This window comes from Betta splendens, chromosome 16 (genome assembly GCF_900634795.4).
Source record: "Betta splendens chromosome 16, fBetSpl5.4, whole genome shotgun sequence".
Taxonomy (NCBI): Eukaryota; Metazoa; Chordata; class Actinopteri; order Anabantiformes; family Osphronemidae; genus Betta; species Betta splendens.
This window is the reverse complement of record NC_040896.2, coordinates 18361684-18386223: the sequence shown is the minus strand read 5'-3', so window position 1 is coordinate 18386223 and position 24540 is coordinate 18361684. Positions and strand designations below refer to the sequence as shown.

Genomic DNA, 24540 nt, shown 5'->3' with positions numbered 1-24540 from the left:
GGGTGGGGTCGCAGGTTGGAAAGAAAGACGCAGAGGTGGAGACAACGTGAGGCAGACGGGAACAGGCAGCGTGAGCCATGTGATGAACTCAGACCCAATCATTCACAAAGACACACTTACCTGCTCTTCCTGGGACATTGTTTATCTGTAAACATCAAAGCAAGATGGGTGAAACACATTTAAAGGTACAGTTACATTGTATTTTACTGCTTTGTGCTTTTCATTTTGGCCTTAGGAAGACCAGTCACACTGGGGCCTATAATCTAATAATCATAATCAAATGAAATCTTAATTTAATTGCATACAAATTTTAATGGTTGTTTAATGAGCTGTGTGATTCTCAGCACTTACAAAATAAAACGCTGACTCCTCCAGCCACCAACAAGCAGGTACACACCAGGCCTCCAATTCGTAGGCGCTCATAGTCTGTTGTAAAAAATGTGTCTGTTTTACAGTCCATACACATGTGTATCGTGAAGATGAGTTAATAGTTTTTACTTACTGTAAACAAAAGGATCTATGCACCGAGCACAAAAGGAGAAACGGAAGAAAATAAAACATGGTTATAGAAAAATATCACAATGCAACAACAGGATCACTACTATTATGTACATCGCCCAACAAGACAAAACCAGTAGAAACATATATTCATTGCTTTAGTACAACATCACAAAAGACAAACCTTTAAATAGTGTCTCAAAAAACAGTTACACAAAAAAAATTGTCTCAGCGATTTAATGTGAAAGAAGAAACAAGCCTTACTTGCTTCAGTTTCCATGAAAAGAGCCAAAAGCACTGAAAGTCAGACAAATAAAATAATTAGTGTTGCAAACAATGTCCTGCCAGAAATTGATGCTCAGCGTTTTCACAGAACACGCAAATCTTTCGTTTTAAAGAGTCGGTTCAGGCTCAGTGCTGTGTTGTGACTTTGGCACTAGTCAGGTAGTGTCATTTGCAGAGACAGTGAAAGTGTTGTGTACGTATGGACGTATGCCCTGCTTTGATGCCCTTCACAGTTCATGGACTACAGTTGTGTAAACTGTGGAGTGCTGTGGCCACGCCCACATGACTGTGTCTACCCTGATGACATAACGTTATATGGTGGAAAAATAGAGACTCACTTTCTAAAAGCTGTTTAGTAAAGTAGTAAACTCAGCCCCGTCCTGAGACTGAGTCGACCTGTGTCACAGCAGGGGGGCAGGGGGGCAGAGGACCCACCTTGAACCCACGTACAGATGTTTGGTGTCTTTCCTACCTGCCAGCAGAGTCACCAGAGTGAGATGTCCCATCTTCAACACACTAAGTATCAGAGAGAAAGAGAAACAAACAGAAAAGGGGAGCAAGAGGACATAACATGTAAGAGAATAGAAAGCAAAACACAGGAAACAGGTTTGTTCCATCACGTTCCCCTCGTTTCCCACCCACCTTCTCCCGCTCCCCACTAAGAATGTCCTTGTAGTGCGAGAGGTCAGTGTTTCGTCAGCAGGGATGCGTTCTGAGTGTTTGCAGAGTAAACAGTGGATTATTGTCGGTCACTGGGTGAAATCCAGCAGGAGTCCAGACCACTTTCCATCAACCAGCAGAAGACGACAAACCGCACTGGGCCAAGTGCTCCTCTGCTAACTTCTGTCTCTATGTACTATGACTGACTGTTCAGGCTGGATAGTTCATCGTACATAGCCTCTAGGTTTATTTAGTTTTTTTTGTTTTCAAATTAACAAGCTGAACTTTTCTTGTTTCTAGGCCTTTGTCTCGTTTGTTTGGAGCTGAGAACAGATTAATATGAGAAAGAATACAAAAGAATAGAAAAGTTTTCTGTACTGTAAAGTAACTAAAAACAAAGAATGTTTAATTTGAAAGATAGAGATAGAGTCTATTCTAGCTGCCTAACGGCCTGGCAAGACTTATATGAACGCCACTGGAAGTCACTCTTCATGACCTTGATCATCCTTGGACCAACATCGACATTGGAGTCATCAGAGTTTGGAAATGATTTGAAATAAATATATGAAATATTGGCTTCCTGCTTGTTTTTTGTGTATTATGTACATTTGTTCTACATGTAATCACCATCTTTTTCAACAAAATAAACTACCAATCTCTCTCTTTCGCTATCAAATCGCAACAAAGCTACTGCAGAGTGATGTAATCATGTTATTTTGATATCAGTCAAGGTCAAATACAAGTTACTGAAAAGCGTATAATCTACCGTCATCGGCCCACAAATACACAACATCAGAAACAGTTGCAGTGCATGTCAGACACACAAAAATAAACATATTTAACATGAAACATTGAATGGTCACCTGTAAAAATACAACTATCACAAGCTTCCACTATTTCCTGAATCTGTTAGCGTCAAAAGGTTTTTAGTGTTGAAAACCTTGAAAACCTAAGGATAATAATGAAACTAAAACCACAGGCTAAACGTACAAATGAAAGTGACCCTGAGCCTGCTCCTGCCTTCATCATACCTGTGCTTACCTGCACTTTGGGGCCCAGGAGCAGACGAGTGTGAGCAGTCCAAGACAGTGACTGGTTGACGCTTAGCCTGTTTTATTTAGCTGAATGCGCAGCGTCTGAACCTCCTCTTTGTTTCAGGTATAAACATTTGTCCACGTGTCCAGTGTGAAAGTGTGAAGGCTGCAAGGGCATGTGTAGGAAACAAGGTCAGTGTTATTCCATCAACATCAGTGAAAGCCATTTATGTGCTTCTACAGTAGATCACAGACTGACACAGTCATACACTTACTGCATGATTCTGACATTCGTGTCAACACTTTTCAGTCTTATTTCATCCAAAACAGGCTGAAATTTTGTTAAAACATGTGTGGAATCCCTAGAAGGACATCGGTGCCACGTCACCGCAGCCGCCCACAGCGAGCAGACAGCGAACGTCTGGGAGGAAGAGTTTGTTGTGGTGAAACAGAGAGGGAAAAGCTCAACTTGGATTTTGGAGGCAGTGTATGTGTATGAAACCTGGACGGGGCTTGTACTGTTTCGTTCTAAGCGTAGGTCCCAGAGTTACAGCATGTCGTATAGCTGTCATTTATCAGCTGACATGCAAATGTCTCCTCTGGACGGCACGTTCTCTGACAGACACATCATGCAAATGGGATCATGGCTTCAGCGCTGCGTGTGCTTGCCCACTTGCTTTAGTTTATTTTAGCAGACACGTATCACACTAGGTTTAGTTGACATATTTTATTGTAAGACGGGGTTTAACTTTTTGTTTGTACCGAGTTTAAAGAACACATAAAAAGAAATGACTTGCTGTTTCTGTATTATGCTGTTTCATGCAGACTTCCACTGTCATTTCTCACATGTTTGCAAAGACTATATGAAAATGTTAGGGATGTTTATGGTTTGGAGAGTTTAGGTGTGTGTGTTTCCTCATAAGGGTGGTGGAAGGACTGGAACCAGTGACAGCTGTCACTGATCACACTTTAAACAGGTGCAGACTGCAACAGTCATGACTGCAGGACTTGGACTTCGTAGGTGGCTCCTGCTCAGGCTCTGACCTATCAGAGTGAGCAGGCCTTTTATGTTATTATTAAAAAGATCAGAAGAAATAATAGCTTTTTCAGACAGGTGGTAAAAAAAGGTGCCACAAAGATGGACAATCGTAGACAAAAAGGATTTCAAAAATAGAAGCAACACAATGAAGTAGCAAAATCACAAAGAGTCATAGAAATATGAGAAAACACAATTACAGTGCGATTCTGTGTGTTTAGTAGCCAAAATAAGCTAAAAGAATTCTCTTCTGTTCTTGATTTTGTTGGCGTCATTTCTCACATGCCACTATTTGTGTGTCAAGTATCTATTCCTCAGTGATGCTGCCTCAGTTGCATTGATTTTGCATTGTGTGACAGATAATTTTTCTTCTCTTCACATGAGAAAAAGGGCAAGATATGTAGCAGTCATTCATTTAAGTGTTGGCCCTGTTTTTTCAGTATTTAGCAGTGTGGTTTTATAGTCCTATATTATTTTTATAGCATGTGGGGATCAGTGACACCTCTGCAGCGACGGGTAACTGGTGTGTCTGTGTAGAAGTGTGTGAGTGCTGATTTGTGACTATTTATACCTTGTCACACGGTGACAAAGCCAAGGCCCACATCAGTCTCTTCACATGATAATAATAGAGGAGATAGAGAAGGAAACAGACACGGAGAGAAAGCTTAGTGTGTGTGTCAGTGATAATATAATGACTTGACAACAGATAGAGGCAACTGGTGACGGATAAAGACAGTGTCCAATTACTGTTCCTCAGTACAATACATTACATACAATTACAATAAAGCCCTTTTATAGGACAAGTGGATGTTATTAGTCTGCTATAACAAAACCTGACTGAGCCCTAAACACATCAAATCTGAAAACATGTGGCCTAATACATACCCCCTGTTATACAGTAGGAATTTAGATTGAATTGATGCACTATATTAAGAAATGAGACACCAGAGCTTTACAATTTCTGTTGTAGCAAAGAAAAGACCAGAAAGACCAGAGAGAATTCTGTCCTGGCTGTGTGTGTGTGTGTGTGTGTGTGTGTGTGTGTGTGTGTGTGTGTGTGTGTGTGTGTGTGTGTGTGTGTGTGTGTGTGTGTGTGTGTGTGTGTGTGTGTGTGTGTGTGTGTGTATTACAATATTACAACACATTGGGGGGAATGGAGTCTGGAATCAGCTGCCACATTACACAGTGTCAAATGACTTGAATCACTTGAATTTCCCTGTGAAGTTTGCCACAAAGTCTAGTCAACACAGTAAATGTGCAACAAAACATAGAGTAAACAGTCATTTACGTTTATGAAGGAATCTGAATTATTTATTTGTGGAAATTTCTTTTTTGCTTTCTAAACAAAACAACATAAAGAAACAAGGTTAAGGCGCTCAGTATTAGGATAGCTGATAATAGCAGCTACTGTATGTTAGGGAACTCAGACATTTCAAGGTTGTGGTCATGTGCTCATAAGTGTGTCCGTAGCCCTGGTGTGTACTCTCTGGTGGCTCTGCTGATACGCTGAACAAGGGTAAACATGGAAAAAGCCACAGAGCAGTCAGAGTCAGCTGCCCATCAACAGGGTCTGGTTCATGTATATTTAAGCCACGTTTATCAGTCAGGTTCACTGAAGCACAGAGAAACTGTTACATGATAAAGATCCAGAGTGTGTTTTAGATAATATCTAACATTTCTTCACATCTAACCCGCCAATAGCCACAAAAATCTGATTTGGAACAGACAAGAGGTGAAAAATGAAAAACATATGAACCCTAGAAATACGAAGCTCTGGAAAAACGTGAGAAATTTATAAAGGTGCAGATATTTACAGCGCTTCTTTAATGGGAAAGTGGCTGCTCATTAAATCCTGGCTGTTGACTTCATACTAAATGCTTCCATCAAGTGGTGAAAGTGTGTCACTGCTGTTACATTATCTACTGGAACAAAGAATGCTGATGAAAAATGCATTGTGGTGTATTATAGTACATTACTGGTACAATACATTACAATACAATACAATGTAAAGGACTAATCAGATACTATTGTGCTCAGATCATCATCTGTGTCTTTTCCCTCTGAAAGAAAAAAAAGATCAGAAATCAGCCTGACAGAAATGTACTTATTCCTACACGTTTACACGCCAAATAAATCAGGACTTACTGAAGCACTGCCTGAAGGCCTCGGATTTCTGCAGGAGCAGGCACAACATGCCAAACACTAGGAGGGTCACGAAGAAGCCCCCGAGAGAACATGCGACGAGAACGCTGTGGTTGCTGCTCAAAGCTGGGAGGAAGGAACGTCAGAGCACATTCAGCAGTCGCAGATCATAAACATGTGACAGCTGAGCCATTACAGTACGTCCCTGAACATACCACAGACACTTAAGAAGAGACCGACTGGACGGACTAGTTTATAATCTGATCTCGTTCAGACACTTCCTCGTGCCGCTGTAGTTGCTGAAGGGTTCCTTTGGAACGTTCAGCACAGACAGAGCCACATTTATTGTCCTTTTACGCCAACATGCTTCTTGCGTGTGGTCATGTTGAGGGAATAAAAGAGTGTGTACTTAGCAAATTAGACACACGTATGTGTCTTTTCCTACCGTAAACACTGAGGATGGCGACGGGGGCGTCTTGGCTGTTGGGCTGCTGACACTTCACTTGTGTGCCGCTGTCTGACACAGAGGCCTTAGTGAGGCTCCATGTGGCCACTGACTGTCCGTCCTTCAGCTCACACTGACCGTACAAAGTCTGAGGCACGAGGGGCAGATTGGAGGCGCACACAAGGATGAACGAATGAAATAACGAAGCTGAGAGGTGTTTTTTGTGCTTTCCACTTATAGTGTAATATAATATTTGTCTCTGTAGAACTTTAAGCTGCAGTTTGTTGTAAATGAATGTACAAACCAGACTGATGTCACTGATATGAAACAGTTAACGTGTAAAGAGAGGCCTGAAGGGTGACGTGTGGGGCGGACGACCATCTCACCTTGGGGACAGCTTCTATGGAGCCATTGGGGCAGGTGAGGTTGTACGTGCCTAACTTTCCAGTGTAGATGAGTGTGACCTGTGGAAAGGCTTTGGGAACTCCACAGCGAAACGCCACAGGTTTCCCCTGAGCCACCGTCAGGTCAACTGGTCGTTGTAGATAAATGCCAATGTTCTGTGCTGAAGGCAGAGACAGAGACACACAAAAAGTGTAATCAAAAACATGAATGAAACCCATTTTAAAACCTATTCAAAATAAAATATTTACATGAATGTAAAATTACATTTGTAATGATGTCGTCTGCTCCAAGCTACGTGCTGCCTGAGTGTGAATGTAAAATACAATGTGATGTTGAGTAAAGCTACATGTGTGCTGTCACAACAAACACCAGCTTTTTTGTGTCTAGAAAGATACAACAGGTCTGTGGTTTCGTTCTCTTAGATTCTTGAACTTTAGTCTTACTAACCAAGTGTTCAAACTTAACCGCCTGCTCAGGGGTTGAAACCGATCCATTGAGTTGGAAAAAAATTTGTCTAAGTCATAAACTAAAAATTATTAAAGAACTTTTTCTGAACGCTAGGGGCAGGACTTATGTATAACAATGTAGAACACCAGCGCAAACAACTGATGGTATAAATGTGCCTACGGTTTTAATCGTTACATTATATAAAGCTAATTGCATGTAGTCCTGTATGGAGTTGTGTGCTGGGTGGGGGGCAGTACAGGCAGAGCTGGTTCAGAAAGCTCACTGGTAAACCAACATCCATCAGGGAGAACCCCTCCACCCCCTGCACCACTGTAGAGGCTCTGAGCAGCTCCTTCAGCACCACACTGTTACACCCACAGTGCAGGAAGGAGCTTCTGCAGGTCATTGCTCCCCACAGCCATGCGACTGTACAATACAGCACTGCAATGACATGATTGTCACGACCTGTTGTTTCCCCTTCTGTATTACTGTTTTTTTTTCTTGCACCATTATTTCCTTTTGCACAACTTTTCTACTGTTGGTGCATACTTTCACTATTTTGTCATGCTGCTGCTGTAAACACTGATGTTTCATAAAGTCATGTGAGGAAAGGGAAACGTTGCCGTTCATGGACAGTCCCTGTTATTGCAGGACCAATGCGTCTGAGGAAGAGCCTCCTGTTGGATGGTGATATTGTTAGCAACTGTTTTGACCTTCATGCTTTGTGTGTGTTTTTTCTTTTCACCGGTTTAGTCCTGCTTTTAGTTCAGCCAAGCCATGACTGAGGGCAGCCGTGTTAAGTTAGCCATCTTGTGTCTCTATCGCTTCCTTTAGCTCTCTTTTACCGTCACACCTCCCTTAGCTTCTTCCTCCATGCCATCGTTCCCCTTAGCTTCTTCCTCTTGGTCATGACCAAGGTTATTTTTAATGTGTATTGTAAAAGGAAAGTTTGTTAAATCTAAATTTCTTTTTATATAATTGTTTTGTATGTTTTTATGTATGTAAAATATTGTAAATTTCATAACAAATAACAGTTCCTGTGTTCTTAATGTCATAGCTAAATCTAAGAGTTGCGAGGTGTTATAATTTTGGTGTAATTGACTTGCTTAGCTGTAGCATAGAGATTAGCTGCAGCAGGTTAGCCTAGCCTAGCCTTTGCTTCTTTCCTGTGTGTGACATGCCCAGCTGGAGCGGACGGTTCTCACCAAACTTCATTGTTCATCTTTTTTAACCGAAATAACGTCTGAAGTGATTAAATTGTCTGATTGTTCTGAGTAATTCTTGTCTTTTTTGTTTTGGTATTATAAAGTCAGTATTTATATAAATTATATATAAATGTAAAGAAAGTATTGTTACAAATACTAAATAAAATATACTAAGGTAGAATAAAGAAGAAAGAAAGAAGAATAAAAAAAATTAAATTAAGCATTACCTAAATATATCTGAAATTAAAGTTTTCATCCAAATGTATTTTGAAAAAAAATTAGTAAAAGGCTGAGTGAGTAAGATCTAATGATTTGTTTGGATCAATAACTGAAAATGTTAAGTAAAGTTTACTTGCGTACTACAATGAAAACTACGCTATTAAGTATAGTGTACTTAAAAATTAGCCCTTTGATATCTACTTAGGATTTCTGAGTAGAAATTAAGTAAGTAAATTTCACTCCACATATTTCTCAGTGTATTACTGTACCTGAGGAGGGTGCAGTGGTTTGAAGCAAAGCCAGAAGCATCAAACAGCAAATATGAGAAACCCTGTTGTTCCACATCGCTTCTTTCCTCCTTTTCTTGTCCCCTCAGTGTCTTTTATTCCATAGGTTACTCTGCAAAGAGTCCAATAACACAACGTCTTCATTGTAAGATAGAAAATGTGAGCATTGATAGCTGTATAATGGTCACTGAGTTTATAAAGAATGTGACGGTGGCTTTGACAGCTATTTCCTGAATGTAGATAATAATTAAAATGGTGTTATGATAATAGTCACAGTGATAATGGTTTTAGTGCATGTTCTGGTCAAGTACAAAAGAGGTAGCAGATTCAAATTAAAACTATATACTGTAATGACTCAGGGTTTTTCTCAACAAAACCCTCTGATACTATGTCTAATGATCTAGCATTGAAGCAGGTTTCTTTTTTTGCACCTAAATGAAATTAAACATTACATTTTACAAACAGAATCAGTCTAAATATATGAAAATATAGGTTACCTATTGAAAAGCGACCTCAAAATTTATAGAAGAACCATAAATGCTAGCAACTAACCTCAAAATGCTGGCGGGTCTCTGAGCAGCTTCCTTCACCATCAGTCTCTCATCTAAAAAAGAGGTTCATTAAATAGTGCAATGAAGTCAGTCAGCGTCTCCGCACAATCGCCAGCCCTCCGACGCCACAGTAAGACAGTTCAGCACTTCTGAGAATGTAAACATTTTCCTGGATAATGGAAAACAGGTTGAGCAGGCCCATTATGAAAGAACAACGCACACGCAGACGTATCTATTGTTCCTCCTTTAATCCCTTCTTCACCAGAATCCATTAGTTCTCCAATTCACAGGCTTTTTCACAATCAGAATTAAACAGTTTGGTCAAACAATTTCCTTTTCACCTGAATTTCCTTTCCTTCTGAGGAAGACACCAAACACAGCGGCAGTCAGTGAGATGACTGAGGTCCTCTGGCAGTGAGCATGGGGAATGTTAATGTGAAAATCTGCAGCAAATCACACGTTAAGAATGAACAGTAATAGAATCAGTGTTACTGGCAGAAGATGTTTTGGTTTTGTTCATTGGTGCTAAGGCATTAAACTTAAGCTCTGGCTGCCTCAAATTCCTCCTGTGTGAGACCATGCTTTGTCTTCCAGGAGGTTGTGCTGTGCAACCTTTGTTGAGCTGTTTCACGACTGCTTAAAAGACTAAATCCTCCAGAATACTTGTGGTGAAGCCAGAAGATCCTGCCCCCTTGAGTTTAAAATACCCATGTGCAGCACATCGGGTTCTGTCCAACTCGCTTTGCATGTTGTTTGAGCTCATTTGGAGGCTGCAGTCCATGCTTGTTAATGTTAGATATGCAGATTCTAAATACTGTGTTCACTTGACAGTTCCAGTGTTTAAAATAACTGAACCGAGGCCAGTTATCAGTAAACATAGTTTTCCTATCTGCTGTGCTAATGCAAGGCTTTGCCAGCGATCCTAAAAGTTTTGATAATGCAGTAGATGCAACATATTTCAATCCCTTTCATAGTTAACTGTAAAGTAAGAAGAATCTGCGACTGCTATTCTTAAATCTTAAACTGTCCCTTTAAGTATTTGGGACATGTGTTAATTTACTCAGCGGTTCCTTATATAGCTAACAATAGTCTAATGAGACGAACAGCTGCCAACTACAAGTAGGAATGTTTTGTTATGATGTGCTGGTGACTGAGTCACTGTCTTCATGGTGTTTGACTCCATTTCTCTGCTCAGTGTCTGTGGAGCCTTATCACACTAAAGACTTTACTCAAATTACACAAATATGACAGAACTGCTTTTAATTGGATCATTGTGTCTTTAAGTTCATCATCAGTAGGAAGGGAGTATAAGACAGTTCTGCTAAAATACAAGAAAGAGTTTCAGTCAACATTAACAAATAGAATAAATATTTAAATACATTATTTTTTAAGACATTTGGTATCTGACAGCTCAAGTGGGAGGCTGACAAACCAGGTGCTTGAACAAACTATCTGGCAGAGAACAACGGAATGTGCTTGTAGCTATACAGTATACAGTACAATGACCTGATGAGAAATTAATCACAGCTGGGAGACCACGTGACAAAAAGCAAAGCAGGCAAAAGGCATGACAGGACGGAAACCGGAAACACTACCAAAATAAAACAGGAAATGAACATGGCAATTCAAAACCAATACAGGAACAATCCTGGTTCATGACACATGGAAGGAGATTTATGGCCACCATGTGTTCTTAAAGTCAATAATATGCTTTTTTAAAACAGGCTAAAATATGCAATTTGTCTGTTTTGTTTACTGGACAGGACAGGTTTGCTGTCTCTTATGTTTCATAGTTGAGTGTTGTGTTAATTACAATGGAACAAGTGAAGGTCCTGCTGGGTCTTCAAGGCTCTTTAGCAGTGGTCTGAGTGAGGACGTATGACTGCTGTGATGACGTCTTCTGCCTCCTGAAACAAATTATTGTTTAATGCTATTTACAGTCAGTTAACAATGGGCAGCTTTACAGTCATGTAAGATCAAAGAATGATGCAAAAACAGGAGCAAAAAGACAACACTATTACTGTAAGAGAAAAACTCACCTGATCAGGAGAAAGGCAACTATAGCTACAATAACCAGGAGAATGCTGATAGTTACGCCGCTATACAGTGCTTTGTGTCCCGTAGAGTCAGATGAAGGTGTCTCTGCAAAAGTAGACAGAGTCTCAGTGTTTGTGTATCATCTGGAGTCAGGTAGCAGCAGGTAGGAGACTGCGCACGTATCCTTCTACAGTATGTTAAAGAAATGCAGGATGGATTTTTATTCTTAAAGACAATACTGTGAGAATGTTTTTGTTATGACAGCATATGTCCTCATTGCAGAAGTTAGAAAGCCTAGATGTTAGCCAACCTACAGGTACAGTATAGATACAAATCTGTTTACTGTCGCTCAGTGCAAAAAGCAAGATTAACATGTCTTTCAAGATGTTTGGAGCACACAAGTATGATGGTGTCAAGTTGAGATCCTTAAGAGCAAAAAGGAAACACAGACACCTAGACAGAAAATGCAGTAGGCCGTGTTACCATTTGATTAAAATTGTATTTTTGTAGGCACAGTCCTGTGCTTTATTTCTCTCATTTTAACCACAGTTTCATTGTAATATTTTCAGCTGAGCAGAACTGTAACTGCTTTTAACTCTCTCACCTTTGGTAGCTTTGAGTGTTACAGAATAGGTCTGTGATCCATGTTTGTTGCGTGCCACACAGCAGTGCTGGCCATATTCCATAACGCTGATGTTGGTGCGGCTGAGTGTCAGGTTGCTTCCTGTCATTGTGGCCGAGGACATTCTTGCTCGATATGAGCTTTTGTCAGCATAGGGCAGGCACGCTTGCCCTTGGTACCAGGTGTATGTGTGGACAGGTGGGTTGGCATCACTGCTGCAGGCCAGAGTCACAGGGAGCCTGGGCTGGAACTCACCAGGAGGAGACAAAGAGATAGCTGTATCTTTGGGAGGGTCTACAAAACAGGGAGGTCAAGGGTCAATTACGTTTAATTAGTCAAGAATTTGTTATCGAATTTCACTTACACTGTACATTAATGGTCAGCACTGCTGAGTTTCGCACTTCATCTCCAGTCTGTATTTGACAGAAGTAGCCACCAGAGTCCATGGATGTAACTTCAGTGATGTTCCACACTGGCTCTGCGTATTGTGGTGTGGTGTTTGTACTCTTGTACCATCTATAAAGGGCTTTGGAACTGGCTGCAGGGCTGCAGCAGGCAAGACACAAGGTCACACCGTCGGTGACCTCACTGGACGGATTGGATAATACAGTCACCGCACTGGGGGAATCTGGAGAAAACATATTACAGTACATATGATCCATTATATAGAGCAGGAAACAGATTAATGGCCACTGGTAGAAAGAATCTTCACTCTAAACAGTAAGCCTTACGAGCATGTGGCTTTCTCACTGTTTCTTTTACCTATTAAACAGGTGGTTTATTAATCTATTACATATATGGGAATATATGTAATAGATTAATAAACGCCCTGTGTGGCAGCCACTGCTCCCCCAGGGGATGGATTAAATGCAAAGGACAAATTTTACTGTGACATATGATGAATAAAGGATTCTCCTTATTATTATTATCTTTGTTGTTGTTGTAATTGTTGTTGTTGTTATTGTTGTTGTTGTTGTTGTGGTTATTCTTCTTCTTCTTCTTCTTATTATTATTATATTGTATGGTTGGTCAAACAGGTCAATAGCACTTAACTAAGTTTTATAAATTATGCAAAACAAAACTGAGACTACAAACAAGCAAGCAAAGACGATAATTCAGTAACTGGAATATTACTTCCCACAGTCAGCAGTTACGCAAGAATATGTGAAGCAACACCATTATTTCGCCACACTCAACACCCTTAATGTCGTCTAACCCCACAGCGTTGTGTTATCCGGCCACAAACACAACGGACGTGAGATAAAACAGAAATATAACGTAATACTGAACAGCAACAAAAAAAAAACATTCATAACTTTGAGTCCACACAAATCAGGAATTAATAATGCTTCATTTTACCATTTTCCTTGAACAGATGCTTCTATTGTCTCGAGCTCTTAGTAAACCTGCATGCAGATGAGTAAGTATAATAATTAACGTGCCACTGACATGTTGTGACACTTGATGAGTATTCTCACCTGCCACCAGAAGCTGGACGCCTCTCTGCTGTGGCATCTTCTGCGTCGGATGGCTGGTGATGAAATAAAACACGTAGGTTCCACTGTCTGACTGCTTCAGATCAGTAATCCTCAGGGAACAGTTTTTTGTTCCGGGCATTCCCAGGTACTGGACCCGGTTCTGGTAGGACGGATCTGGGGAGATACCGTCGCTGTGGAACACATACCTGACACAAACAGAAGGGCTTAGAAACGTTTTCTCTAAACTATGTGAAATATATGCTTCTGCTCTGGTGTGTGGTCAAACACTAGTTAGTAGTTAAACACTACCTTGGTGTGATACAGCGACTCTCTTCCAGACACCACATTTCAGACAACACATCGTATTGCTGTGCTTCACCTCCACCTCCCTGGTACAGAACATCAAGAAAACAGCTGAATCTAAATGTCTCAAAGTTATTAGACCAATTGCAGAATGGATGTTATGTTTTTCCTCAATCAACAACTTACTGACTAATATCACATCACTTTAGTTACAAATTACCATACTACACATTCTTATTATTAACTCACAGAAGGATACTCCACATCACTTCACAAAGGCGTCTTTATTTCATTACCTGAACAGAAATCTGCCCTTCTCCACCAGTTTCACTGCTTTGGGGGTAATCGTACCAACAAGACAGAACCACTGAGGAACCAGTCACGGCACAGACGGGACTGTTTGGGAGATGAATCAACCAATCGCCGGCAAGAACCCCTGGAGAGGACCAATCATAAAACAATGACTGCAGTTATTACAATACTGGCCTTTATTATATTGTTATGTGTTACGTGATCTCTAGTATAACTACATAAACAGTACAAAAAATTTGTCATTGAAGTACAGTTTCGTTGAATTGACTCCAATTCAACGAATTTGGAAACTGGAGAGTAAACTTCACACTACCAAATTTGATCATCATGATTGTTGTTGTGGAGTTGTGGAGGACGATAAGTATTTGGGAGTATTCATAGACAATGAATTAAACTGGGCTAAGAACACTGAAGCGCTGCATAGAAAGCGCTTCAGTGTTCTCAGCCCAGTCTCTTCTTCCTGTTGCCATCAATCTTTAAAACTCCTCCCTCTGAGATCTCTGTGATCACACACCACTATTCAATAATAACCATATTGGTTTCTTATTTGTAACTCTCTCTCTATATATAGATATGTATATATTTTATTCTATTTCTATGTCTATAGTTTAGATTTTTACATGGTCTCTTGCAATTTCTTATCTTGCATGGAGCTTCTGGGACGAAGGTAATTTCCCCTCAAGGATCAATAAGGTATTTCTATTCTATTGTCAGAAGTATTGTATCTTACCGTTAAGACAGAGTGTGAAGATCAGCCAGCAGCTCAACACCTTGCTTCGACACTGCTCCATCTGCTGGGGTTGTTCTGTTTGCCTCCTGTGCAGATGCTCTCTGGTTCTATCTTTAGTTTTTGCTTTAGTCTCTGAGTCTCTAGATCAGTGACTTGTGAGCTTCTCTTTTTTGAGAACAGTTATTTGTAGTCAGACTGTTGACTGTGGTTTCCTGTCAGCAAAGACAACGTTACGTAAGGAAGTGTGTTAAAAGCAGTCTCTGGTTGCTCTGCATTGAATCACGTATAACACATTCCTTATCCGGAAACGTTATGCTAACGGTGGGCTGCAGGATACTGTGTCCACCTGTGCAGGTGTGCCGTCCCAGAATCCTCTCTGAGAGCGCCCGCGCCCCCGTTAGTCCACCCTGCGACGTAACGTGACGTCACTAGCGCCCCTCCAGTCCGCGCGGATGACCGTTCACCGCACGAGCGCCCAGAGCGACGAACTTTGGATAAACTTCCACCAAATTTGCTTCACCTCGTCCTCTCTTCCAAATGTTTTCCTCGGTTTTATTACAGGCGGGCGCAGGTGGGTTTGGTTGAAAGAAACGTGTAAAAGTGCCTTTGAAAACTCTTCCACCGTTTTTTCCCTTCGGGGTCAGTAACCTGTGAAGAGAGCACAAAAGGATTTACTGAAAACGCGGATTTTATCTGGTCTTCGAGGTAGACGTGTGTTTCCTTTCTCCCCCTTTGAAAACAGTTTAGGAAATATATATATAACCTTGTTTATGAAACGTTTAGGCCGAGATTACACCTGCTTCCAACAGAACCAGGTGAGCCGCTTTTTGAAAGGAGACTTTGAGAGTTACTACGCGTTTATTTATTAGCTCTGTTAAGCTAAAGATAATGCGGGTGAAGGGACGTTTGTATAGATTAAATAGGCCAAGTGCTTTAGTATTTTACCAATCTTTTGATTTCCCATCTTCATTGTATTCTCTCTCTGTTGAACTATTTAACGAGTTCTGACGTCTTAAAGACACCTGGCCTAGGCTAAGCTAAACAACAAAGCTACCACTGGTCATTTCCCCTCAGTTTGACTTATTCTGGGTGCAGGACACGAAACCCTGCGACTGGTTTAACCTTTGTTGATGGCTCATTAACTCAGCATCCAGTGATCTGTAGTTACATGTTAACTGCATAATAACAGATATCATCATTATCAGATATGGTTGTGTTTGTAGTCAGGGCCTTAATTAGACCTGGCTGGGTCTAGTGTGTGTGTGTGTGTGTGTGTACGTACTGTGGTGGTGTAGTAATTAAAGTTAAGTTTTGAATGCACTTACTTAGATATTGCTGTGTTCTCTGTTCAATGGTCAGTATTAATAATTAATAATTTTAATTTCAGGCTAACGGGACGGTTGGCGACCTACTGTAGATGAATCGGAGAGAGAAGGAAGGAAGGAGACAGCTTATTATATACTGTTGCCCTCTGCTGCCACTGTATACAGATGTATGCTGAGAAAGTTGTAACGGAGGGGAAGATGGGTGAGTGCTACATTCTCTGTTCTTGCTCTCCTCTTTCCCCTCCCATCTCTGCTCTCCTACAGTATACATGTTCACAGATCAAAATCAAGAATGCTGCCCTGCTCATGCTGCATGTGCTGAAACCAGACATTAGTCCAGTACACGGTTAACCATTAACAAGCTTGTTTAAAGCTGTTTGTCTCCGTGATCTCCAGTAGCTTGTTTTTCTTGCACCGGTAGTCCTAACTCAAAGACATTTTGATGATGATGTTGTTAACATAACTCATAAATACATACAGCTCACCCCAAAGCACACAATGTATTATATTTACTGCCTTACTGACTGACACACTTTCCTGTTAATTCTAAACTACTTGCTGTTGTCATAGCGACTTCTATTATGAACCAGTGCAGCACACCACAACAAAGGCAAAAGTAAAAGAGTTCATATGTGTCCAACTGCTAATTGACTTTAGCTGGAATTCAATGTTATGTTGGCAAAAGATATTTCAATGTCTGAGACACCTCTGTTACTTAGTGCTTTCACAGAAGGAAAAAATTACTTCCTGTATTTTATCTCCTGTGTAGTTATTTATGATCACCTACCTTAAACTTAAACGAAGAAAGTATTTAGTTAAAGACTGACATCATCTTCTTGGTCAGTGTCCTTTGTCTTCATACATCCAGCTGTTCTTTTGGTTGTAAAGCATCTGTTGCTTGACTAAAGGGAGTCCACCCAGATGTAAGGAGACTAAATCTGGTGTGTGCTATAACAGGAGAGTCAAGGAGTGGCACTTACTGCATTGCGTGGCTTGTTTTGTGTACGTCTGTGTTAAGAATGGTTATGGAGGCTATTTTACGTTGTTACTTTTGTGACAGACTTACAAATTGTTCACATGGCCATATAAATATACACACTCTAACACAAGTATTTCCTAATAAGGACAATGTCTGCTACAGAATATGATTGTTTATTTTCACTGTTCCTCCATGACAACCTCTACAAGTGTGAGTCATACTGTACCTTCTACTGTGCCTCATTTTTGTGAGTGTGGTCTCCTTAGGGTTGTGTTCTGTGCTGTTTCACCCCACCCTTGCCACACCTAAAGTAAACAAAACAAAATCTTTTTTTTAATCTCTTTTTAATAGTTTTAAATCCTTTTTAAAAACTAGCGTGTAAAAAAGAAACCAGAACAAAGGAAAACAAAAAGTGGACAGCCGCGTGTCTCATCTGGTGCACAGATGTTTCTTTCCACATAACTAGGAACTACTACGGGGGAGGGAGTAATGCGTGCAAAGCTAAGGGAATCCCTCCATCAGAAATAGACATGATGCAGGGAATGTTTTCCACTCTGCTCCCTCTACTCATGTGACTTGTGAATAGGCATAGAAATAATCCAAATTACAGGGCATGTGTGGATGGCTCACATACAGTACAGGAGGTGATGATTCATTCTTGCCACTCATGGCAGCCTAATTTACCCAGGGGCATCAGACAATAACAATAAACTTGCTAGTCACTTATGTGGGAAACTTTAAATGATGACTACGTCAGAAAATCTTCTTACCTATTGTTACAAGATGTAAAACAGACATCAAAGTACATATTGATTGGAACAATGCAAATCTATTTGAGTACAAACCCCTGATAACACTGTGCTAGTAAACAACCTGACCTAAACTAAATACCAGCTCTTACAGAGCAAACGTTAGCACTAACAGTGCACAGTGGTTTCAGAAGAGGCCTATGCATATTCAAACATGGGATAAGGTGGCCTTAGGTAGAAATGGAAACAATAAAGCACTTGTTCTCTTCTTCAGTGTGAGTGGGAAGAGGCCTGTTCTGGGTGGATAGAGTGAGGGAAAATGGGGACGACTGAAGGAGTTTTGACTCAAGGGGATGAGCACAGTAGGTACAGTAGGTGTAGGTGCTGACACTGAGATGAGCGAAGGAAAGTTGCTGGAAAAAATGAACTTGAATTTTTCAATTGGATAAAACGTGCATTTTTTTGGTCTAATTGTAATTCAACACCTCAAGGCACAATTACAAGATTATCAAACTTCTATAGCTGGATGTTAAGAGGAAGGTAACAGGTATGGGGAGGAAGGGGACATAAGTTAGATTAGTTTTTTTGGCGAATTAGCCAGGCAGAGGCAGAGCTACTGTATAAGAGTTGGCGGCCGATGTGAGGAGAAAGCGGAGAAAGTTGAGGTCACTGGATCAGTAAGTCTACACCACTATCATGTTTCTTATTCACAACGCAGGAATTTGGCAACTGTGGGACCAAACATGGCGTGTGGTTCTGTACAGACCACACACTGGGTCTTTGTCTGCATATTGTTTACTTGCACAGCTCGAGACACGCCAAAGAAACTGGCCTTAAGTTTGGTAACAACGCAAGACCTCCAGAATCCCAGTGGGCCTGTTCATGTCCCTTTACCAATGGATGTGTGTACCCTGACTTATGTTAGAATATGCTAGACTGGATAGGAATATGGCACATGAGGCATTCCCTCCTATTTCTCTCTTGTGGTAATGTGGTTTGTGCATGCTGCATAATGACAGCTGAATTAATAGGTTGTTCAGTATGTTTACACAAAAGAAACAATAGAACCATGAAATGATTATTAAAAAGCATCTCCCCTTCATTTACTGTATTAATGTAAGAATTTTGTAAAATGAGTGGAGGTGTGGGCAGATAAAGGTTAAGTGTTTGCATGTTCGATGACTTACAGCATGACTTACTGCATGACTTACTGCATGAATAATACCCCAGTAATACCATAACAGATTATTTTATATAAACGAGTGCAGTCATGTTTTTAATTCTATTTCATGTCTATAATGTAAAATGTGAAGTACCTCTAAGCTTTGGGTCAAGTTGATAAACACAGTTTAGAGCAAAGGATAACAGGGGCAGAAAGGGACACACTGAGTACAACACACACACACACACACACACACACACACACACACACACACACACACACACACACACACACACATACACACACACCAACGTGACATTACATGTTCGTTTAAGAGTTTGCTTTTGCTTTGTGGAGAAATGATAAACTTTAGACTATTGATCTAGTCAGTGTCATTTGTTCTCCAGTCTGTGCCAGCAAATGTGCTGCATGCCTCTCCTCACTGGAGCAGTGAGCTGAATCACTGAGCTGTTAATACGTTGTAGGGTGGCCCAAACACTCTTTTGCTATGTAGCTGTATAACAGCCCATAATACAACAACCACTTTAGTTCACCATAGTGTGAAATGTGTCTTATTCAAGTTTGTGTGTCTGCAGGGAGCAGGGGAATCTCCCTGACCTGTGTGTTGACCCCCTGCCGAGTGATCGGCATGTGTGTGACACTGATGACCTTGGGCGCCATTGGAGCCGCTGTCTGGGCCGTAGGTCAGACCATATGGATAAATACCTGACAACCATCATCAGTTTAGGCAACCATTTGCACGATTGTCTATGCTACATCATTGTGTTTTAAAAAATGTCTGTTGTCTTCATTACCTCGGCAGTTACATATTGCACAATGGAAGAAGACACAGGCCTGTATGATGGTGAGCTCCTAAGACAGGAGATGCTATTTTATAAAATATAGTAGTAATAGTAGACAACAAAGGTTCCTCACAATCAATATTTCAATCAAGGTAGAAAAGGAAGTCATAAATGCTGGCATTTATTTTTGTAAAACCTAATTTCTATCTGTTACAGTTCAAGTAAATTCTCCTGACCAACATCTCAGAGTCTTTGACTCCACCCATAAGAGGTGGCGTCAGGTGTGTTCCTCCTCAGCCAATGAATTGCTTGCTAGCATCAGCTGTGAAGAAGTGGGCTTTGTCAGGTGGGAAATGTTTTCAATTGTGTCTCACTTGTGTGAGATTGTAGTGTTTTAATGACGTACAGTAATAGGACTGTATTTGTTTGTGTGTTTATATCAGAATGGTGAATTATTCAGTCACATCAGTGCCTGAGGCCAGTGGCGATGGTGGCGAGTTCTTCTGTGTCAGACAGGAAGAGCTCAGTTATGGCAAGAAAATCAAAGACTCGTTATACCCATGGTAAAAATACACCTATTTGTTCAATCAAGCACCAGTCAACCCCATTTGTCTGTCCTCTGTTGCTCACTAAATGCCGCAAAAGGCTTAACAAGAACTTGGTCTTAACATTTTATTTTCTCTCTTGCCAACTCTGTCTGTCTGTGTTCCAGTGAATGTGAGGACAGGGAGGTTCTCACACTGCTGTGCCAAGGTAAGATGTGAGCTCAGATGTAGTTTTTTGGCGTAGAGGCACTTTTAAACCCCCACCCCTCATCTTTTCGCGTGTTGGACTTTAATTCTCCCTCGCACCATGTAAACTGGTTTTTCCTTCCTGGTGCATTGTACAGGGCTAAAACAGGGATCTTACTCACTTACTTATTGTCTTGACCGCTTATTCCTAGTAAGGGTTGCAGGCGGGACTTTGATTTGTGCAATAAAAAAAGAAAACATACCAGACAAAGCCTAAACTACAAAAGAAACCACTGACGTCATTGAAAAACATTCTATTGACTAAGAAATTAAGAATTAGAACCCACCTAAAATTCTTGATCATTTTGTAACTAACATAAATCAGATTATTTATTCATGCAAATCACTTTTATCTTTATCTCTTTTTTTAACTTATTCTTGCATACTACGTATTCATGTCATTCATCCACCTACATTTAACTTGAGCAGTAAAGCATATTTTGTGATCTCTTTCTCCTTGTGCTTCTCGGCAGATTGTGGCAGGCGCAGCTTTGCAGCCGACCGGATCGTTGGAGGTGTGGACGCACGGCAGGGCAGCTGGCCCTGGCAGGTCAGCTTGCAGTACGATGGAGTTCACCAGTGTGGAGGGTCCATCATCTCAGACCGATGGATTGTCTCTGCAGCTCACTGCTTTCCTGAGTAAGTGCCAGAGCTTAGTTTAATACACAAGCCATATTTTGATGTGCTTGTTTTAATATTTTCTGCTTGTGACGTGATGTGTTTTTACTAGTGTCATCTGTGTCTGTGGTGTACTGTATGTATAAGTGTTATATTTAGGTGTAAAGAACTTCCTAAGGTTAAAACAGAAACCTTATTTTATGTTTTCATGCTAGACGGTACCGCTTTGTCAATCGTTGGCGTGTGCTGCTTGGCTCCATCTCCAATAAACCGGACAACGCCAGTGTGATGGAAGTCAAGACTATTGTTTACCATAGCAGCTATCTGCCATTTGTAGACGCCAACATTGACGACAATAGCAGGGACATTGCTGTTCTGGCTCTCACCCAGCCACTCACCTTTAATGGTAGGACTCACAATGACACTCGGGGCAGGCTTGCATGCTGCATGTCTGAGACTGTGAGTATTTCATTGCATAATCACATTGAGAACAACAAGGACGACTGGCAAAGGCGTAGAGAGAAACTAAAGAGACACAGAGAGGCAGTCATTATAATAATCACTGCCATGCTGTAGGTTTCATATTTCCTAGATTAGACTCAACAAGACAAAAGTTCTTTATCCAACATAATTTTATCAGTGAACAGGATGTAACCTCCAGTCCGTCATGTCTCTGATTCCTTCTTCTTCCTGGACTCTCATAACAGGCTTATACTGTAACAACCCATTCATTGTTAAAGGTCACAAGGATCAAGTCTCTTCTACTGTCTATTGATACTTTTTGTAATCACTTACAGTAGTGTGGTTTCAGTGATATGTCATAGTTGCGTCTGGGTGCAGTAGAGCTACATTTTCAGCAGGTGACGGCTGACATCTAGTGTTCGTTGCAACTACATTGTAGTTTCAACTATAAGGTACACATACAGTACACAATTTATTTAAATATTATAAAATATTATATTCAATTAACATTTGAAATTATTAATCTACAGGAAAGGATGTAAGCACAGATTATATTATTTGATTATGTGATACTGAGAAGACCAAAACAATTTTGAATGTCTGTGTAATCATTAAAACTGGGAGAGCAAGAACGAGACAGGAGACAACATAAAATGTGTATGTATGTATGTATGTATGTATGTATGTATGTATGTATGTATGTATGTATGTATGTATGTATGTATGTATGTATGTATGTATGTATGTATGTATGTATGTATGTATGCATGTATGTATGTATGTATTTGTGTATGTATATATATTAAATGTATGTGTGTGTGTGTGTGTATATGTGTGTGTGTGTGTGTGTGTGTGTATATATATATACACATACATATACGTGTGTGTGTGTGTGTGTGTGTATACACACACACACACACACACACACTTATATCAGTACATATTGACTGTATATGATGGGAAATTCTATTCCAGACTACATACACAGTTTTGTTTCACTAACATTGTATTTACTGTACCTATATCTTTGTTTCCTCTTTTTTTCCATGTTATATTGTGATTTTTTGAAGATGTAATATTACAACATTTACATTTGTTTGTGTGTAGAATACATCCAGCCTATTTGTCTGCCAGCATATGGACAAAGACTGATAGACGGACAGATGGGAACAGTTACAGGCTGGGGCAATGTAGGGTACTACGGTAAATTTACATTTGATTACATCTATACTGGAATCTGTAGAACATTAAATACATACTTTGCCTTTTGTACTTGGTGGTTGTCTGGCTTCTTTTAGTTTTGGTGTGTCATTGGTGTGATTGACTGCGCTGTTTGAAACGTCTTTGCTCACAGGTCATCTGGCAGATGTTCTTCAGGAAGCTAACGTCCCCATCATTAGTGATGCTGTCTGTAATGCTCCTGATTACTACGACAACCAGATCACTACCACTATGTTCTGTGCTGGCTATGAGAAGGGTGGCACTGATGCCTGCCAGGTAAGCGTCTGTCAGTGCCTTTGCATTCGGCTGAGTAAAATCATGTTTGCAGAGCACGATTCCATGTGCGTGTTGCCGTCACGTGTGCTTTCAGGGGGACAGCGGGGGTCCTTATGTGGCAGATGACTGCCTGTCTAAGACCAGCCGCTATCGCCTGCTGGGAGTGGTGAGCTGGGGAACAGGCTGCGCTATGGCCAAAAAACCGGGCGTCTACACCAAAGTGTCCAGATTTCTACCCTGGATATCAACTGCCATGAGGGTAAGAGACTTTATTATTTTCTGTGCTTCTTTTTATATAAGTAACACTTAACATCACACTGTAAAAGTGTTACTGCTAAAACAACTCTTACTGTAGAAACAAAAGGGAAATAATGCGTCTTCAAGTCCAAGGTATTAAGTGGAAGCACATCGGAAATTTTGAGTTGCTTATATATTATTACATAGAAACTCTGCTGTTCTCCCTAGAATTATCACAACTCACCAGGAGTTCACAAATTGGCTCGAACATGAGATTCCTGCACCCATGCTTCTACTTTTTCAACTGCTGAATGAGTGTGTGGACAGACACTACAGATGATGATCATCTATATCAATGGAGAGTCCTGCTATTCCATATTCATAAGCAAAAGCTTGTTAAATGTTTGCCAATATTTTACTAGTGCAACGTCTATACAGTTGAAACCAGAGAGAGCATGAGGGTTTAAACTCAAAGGCAAACAGCTGTTGAAGTTGGTTGTTATTATTAGTCATGTTTGAAGACATGACAAAGGTAAATGAAATGTGTAAAGTGAGATTTTATTATTTGATTCATCTTCAGTACTTGATATCTTTTTGTGAAAGGGACCAGAAATTATTTGTAATAAATGCTAACCTTCAACCTGCAACTTCAGCAGTGACTGTACGTTGTGCAATACAGAAGGACAGGAAGGTACAGACTGTACTTAAGCCTTGTATACATTAGAGATCACAGTGATTCTTACTTCCGTGATACATGTGTTTTTTTATGAATAATTATTCATACAGTACATTTGTCTGCCTATGTTAATGATGGAAGGGGAAGCTGGCACTCAAATCAGTATTTTGTTGATGTTTGTAAATACTAGTTAATGTTTTGTGTTGTTTAGTTTAGTTAAGGTATGTGTTTATATCAAATATCTTACAAATGTCTGAATAATCCATAGATTTTAACGCCAAGTGCAATAACAGAATAAATCAAGTTCTCATAAAACGTCATGTTTAACCATTTTCAGCACTGATTTTTAGCTCTTTTAGAATGGGAACCCACTAAACGAGCATGATCCTTGTAAATACACAACAAATGATCCACTTATATGTACATGACACATGACCACGGCTACGTGATCTGTACAAGAGAATTACTGTGAGAGTTGTAAAATTTAAATTGATGCATTGAGTATTGTATTAAAATAAAGTCTTAATTCAAAATTACTATTTATT

At 40.3% G+C, this 24540-nt stretch overlaps 2 protein-coding genes across 4 annotated transcripts; one reads left to right on the top strand and one right to left on the bottom strand.

The window, feature by feature from the left end:
• Window positions 1-10457: 10457 nt before the first annotated feature.
• LOC114843288 (sialoadhesin) lies at window positions 10458-15121 on the bottom strand. The gene is made up of 8 exons (XM_029129704.3): window positions 14697-15121; window positions 13951-14090; window positions 13661-13740; window positions 13352-13557; window positions 12238-12501; window positions 11856-12167; window positions 11254-11356; window positions 10458-11121 (listed from the first exon to the last, which is right to left on the bottom strand). Exons 1-8 carry the CDS (start codon window positions 14755-14757, stop codon window positions 11058-11060), a joined length of 1230 nt encoding a protein of 409 aa, XP_028985537.1. The 5' UTR covers window positions 14758-15121; the 3' UTR covers window positions 10458-11057.
• Window positions 15122-15126: 5 nt separating this feature from the next.
• On the top strand, window positions 15127-24531 carry hpn (hepsin). Of its 3 annotated transcripts, XM_055503361.1 has the most exons (14): window positions 15262-15401; window positions 15480-15511; window positions 16084-16223; window positions 19508-19615; window positions 19735-19776; window positions 19931-20060; window positions 20158-20277; window positions 20427-20467; window positions 20979-21144; window positions 21339-21529; window positions 22693-22788; window positions 22940-23082; window positions 23177-23341; window positions 23548-24531. In XM_055503361.1, the coding sequence occupies exons 3-14, from the start codon at window positions 16187-16189 to the stop codon at window positions 23590-23592; spliced, it is 1284 nt and encodes a 427-aa protein (XP_055359336.1). In that variant the 5' UTR covers window positions 15262-15401; window positions 15480-15511; window positions 16084-16186; the 3' UTR covers window positions 23593-24531. The 3 variants fall into 3 exon arrangements, with proteins under 3 accessions (XP_028985535.1, XP_028985534.1, XP_055359336.1); XM_029129702.3 differs by lacking the exon at window positions 15480-15511 and having other exon boundaries at window positions 15127-15267; XM_029129701.3 differs by lacking the exon at window positions 15480-15511 and having other exon boundaries at window positions 15261-15401.
• Window positions 24532-24540: the final 9 nt, after the last annotated feature.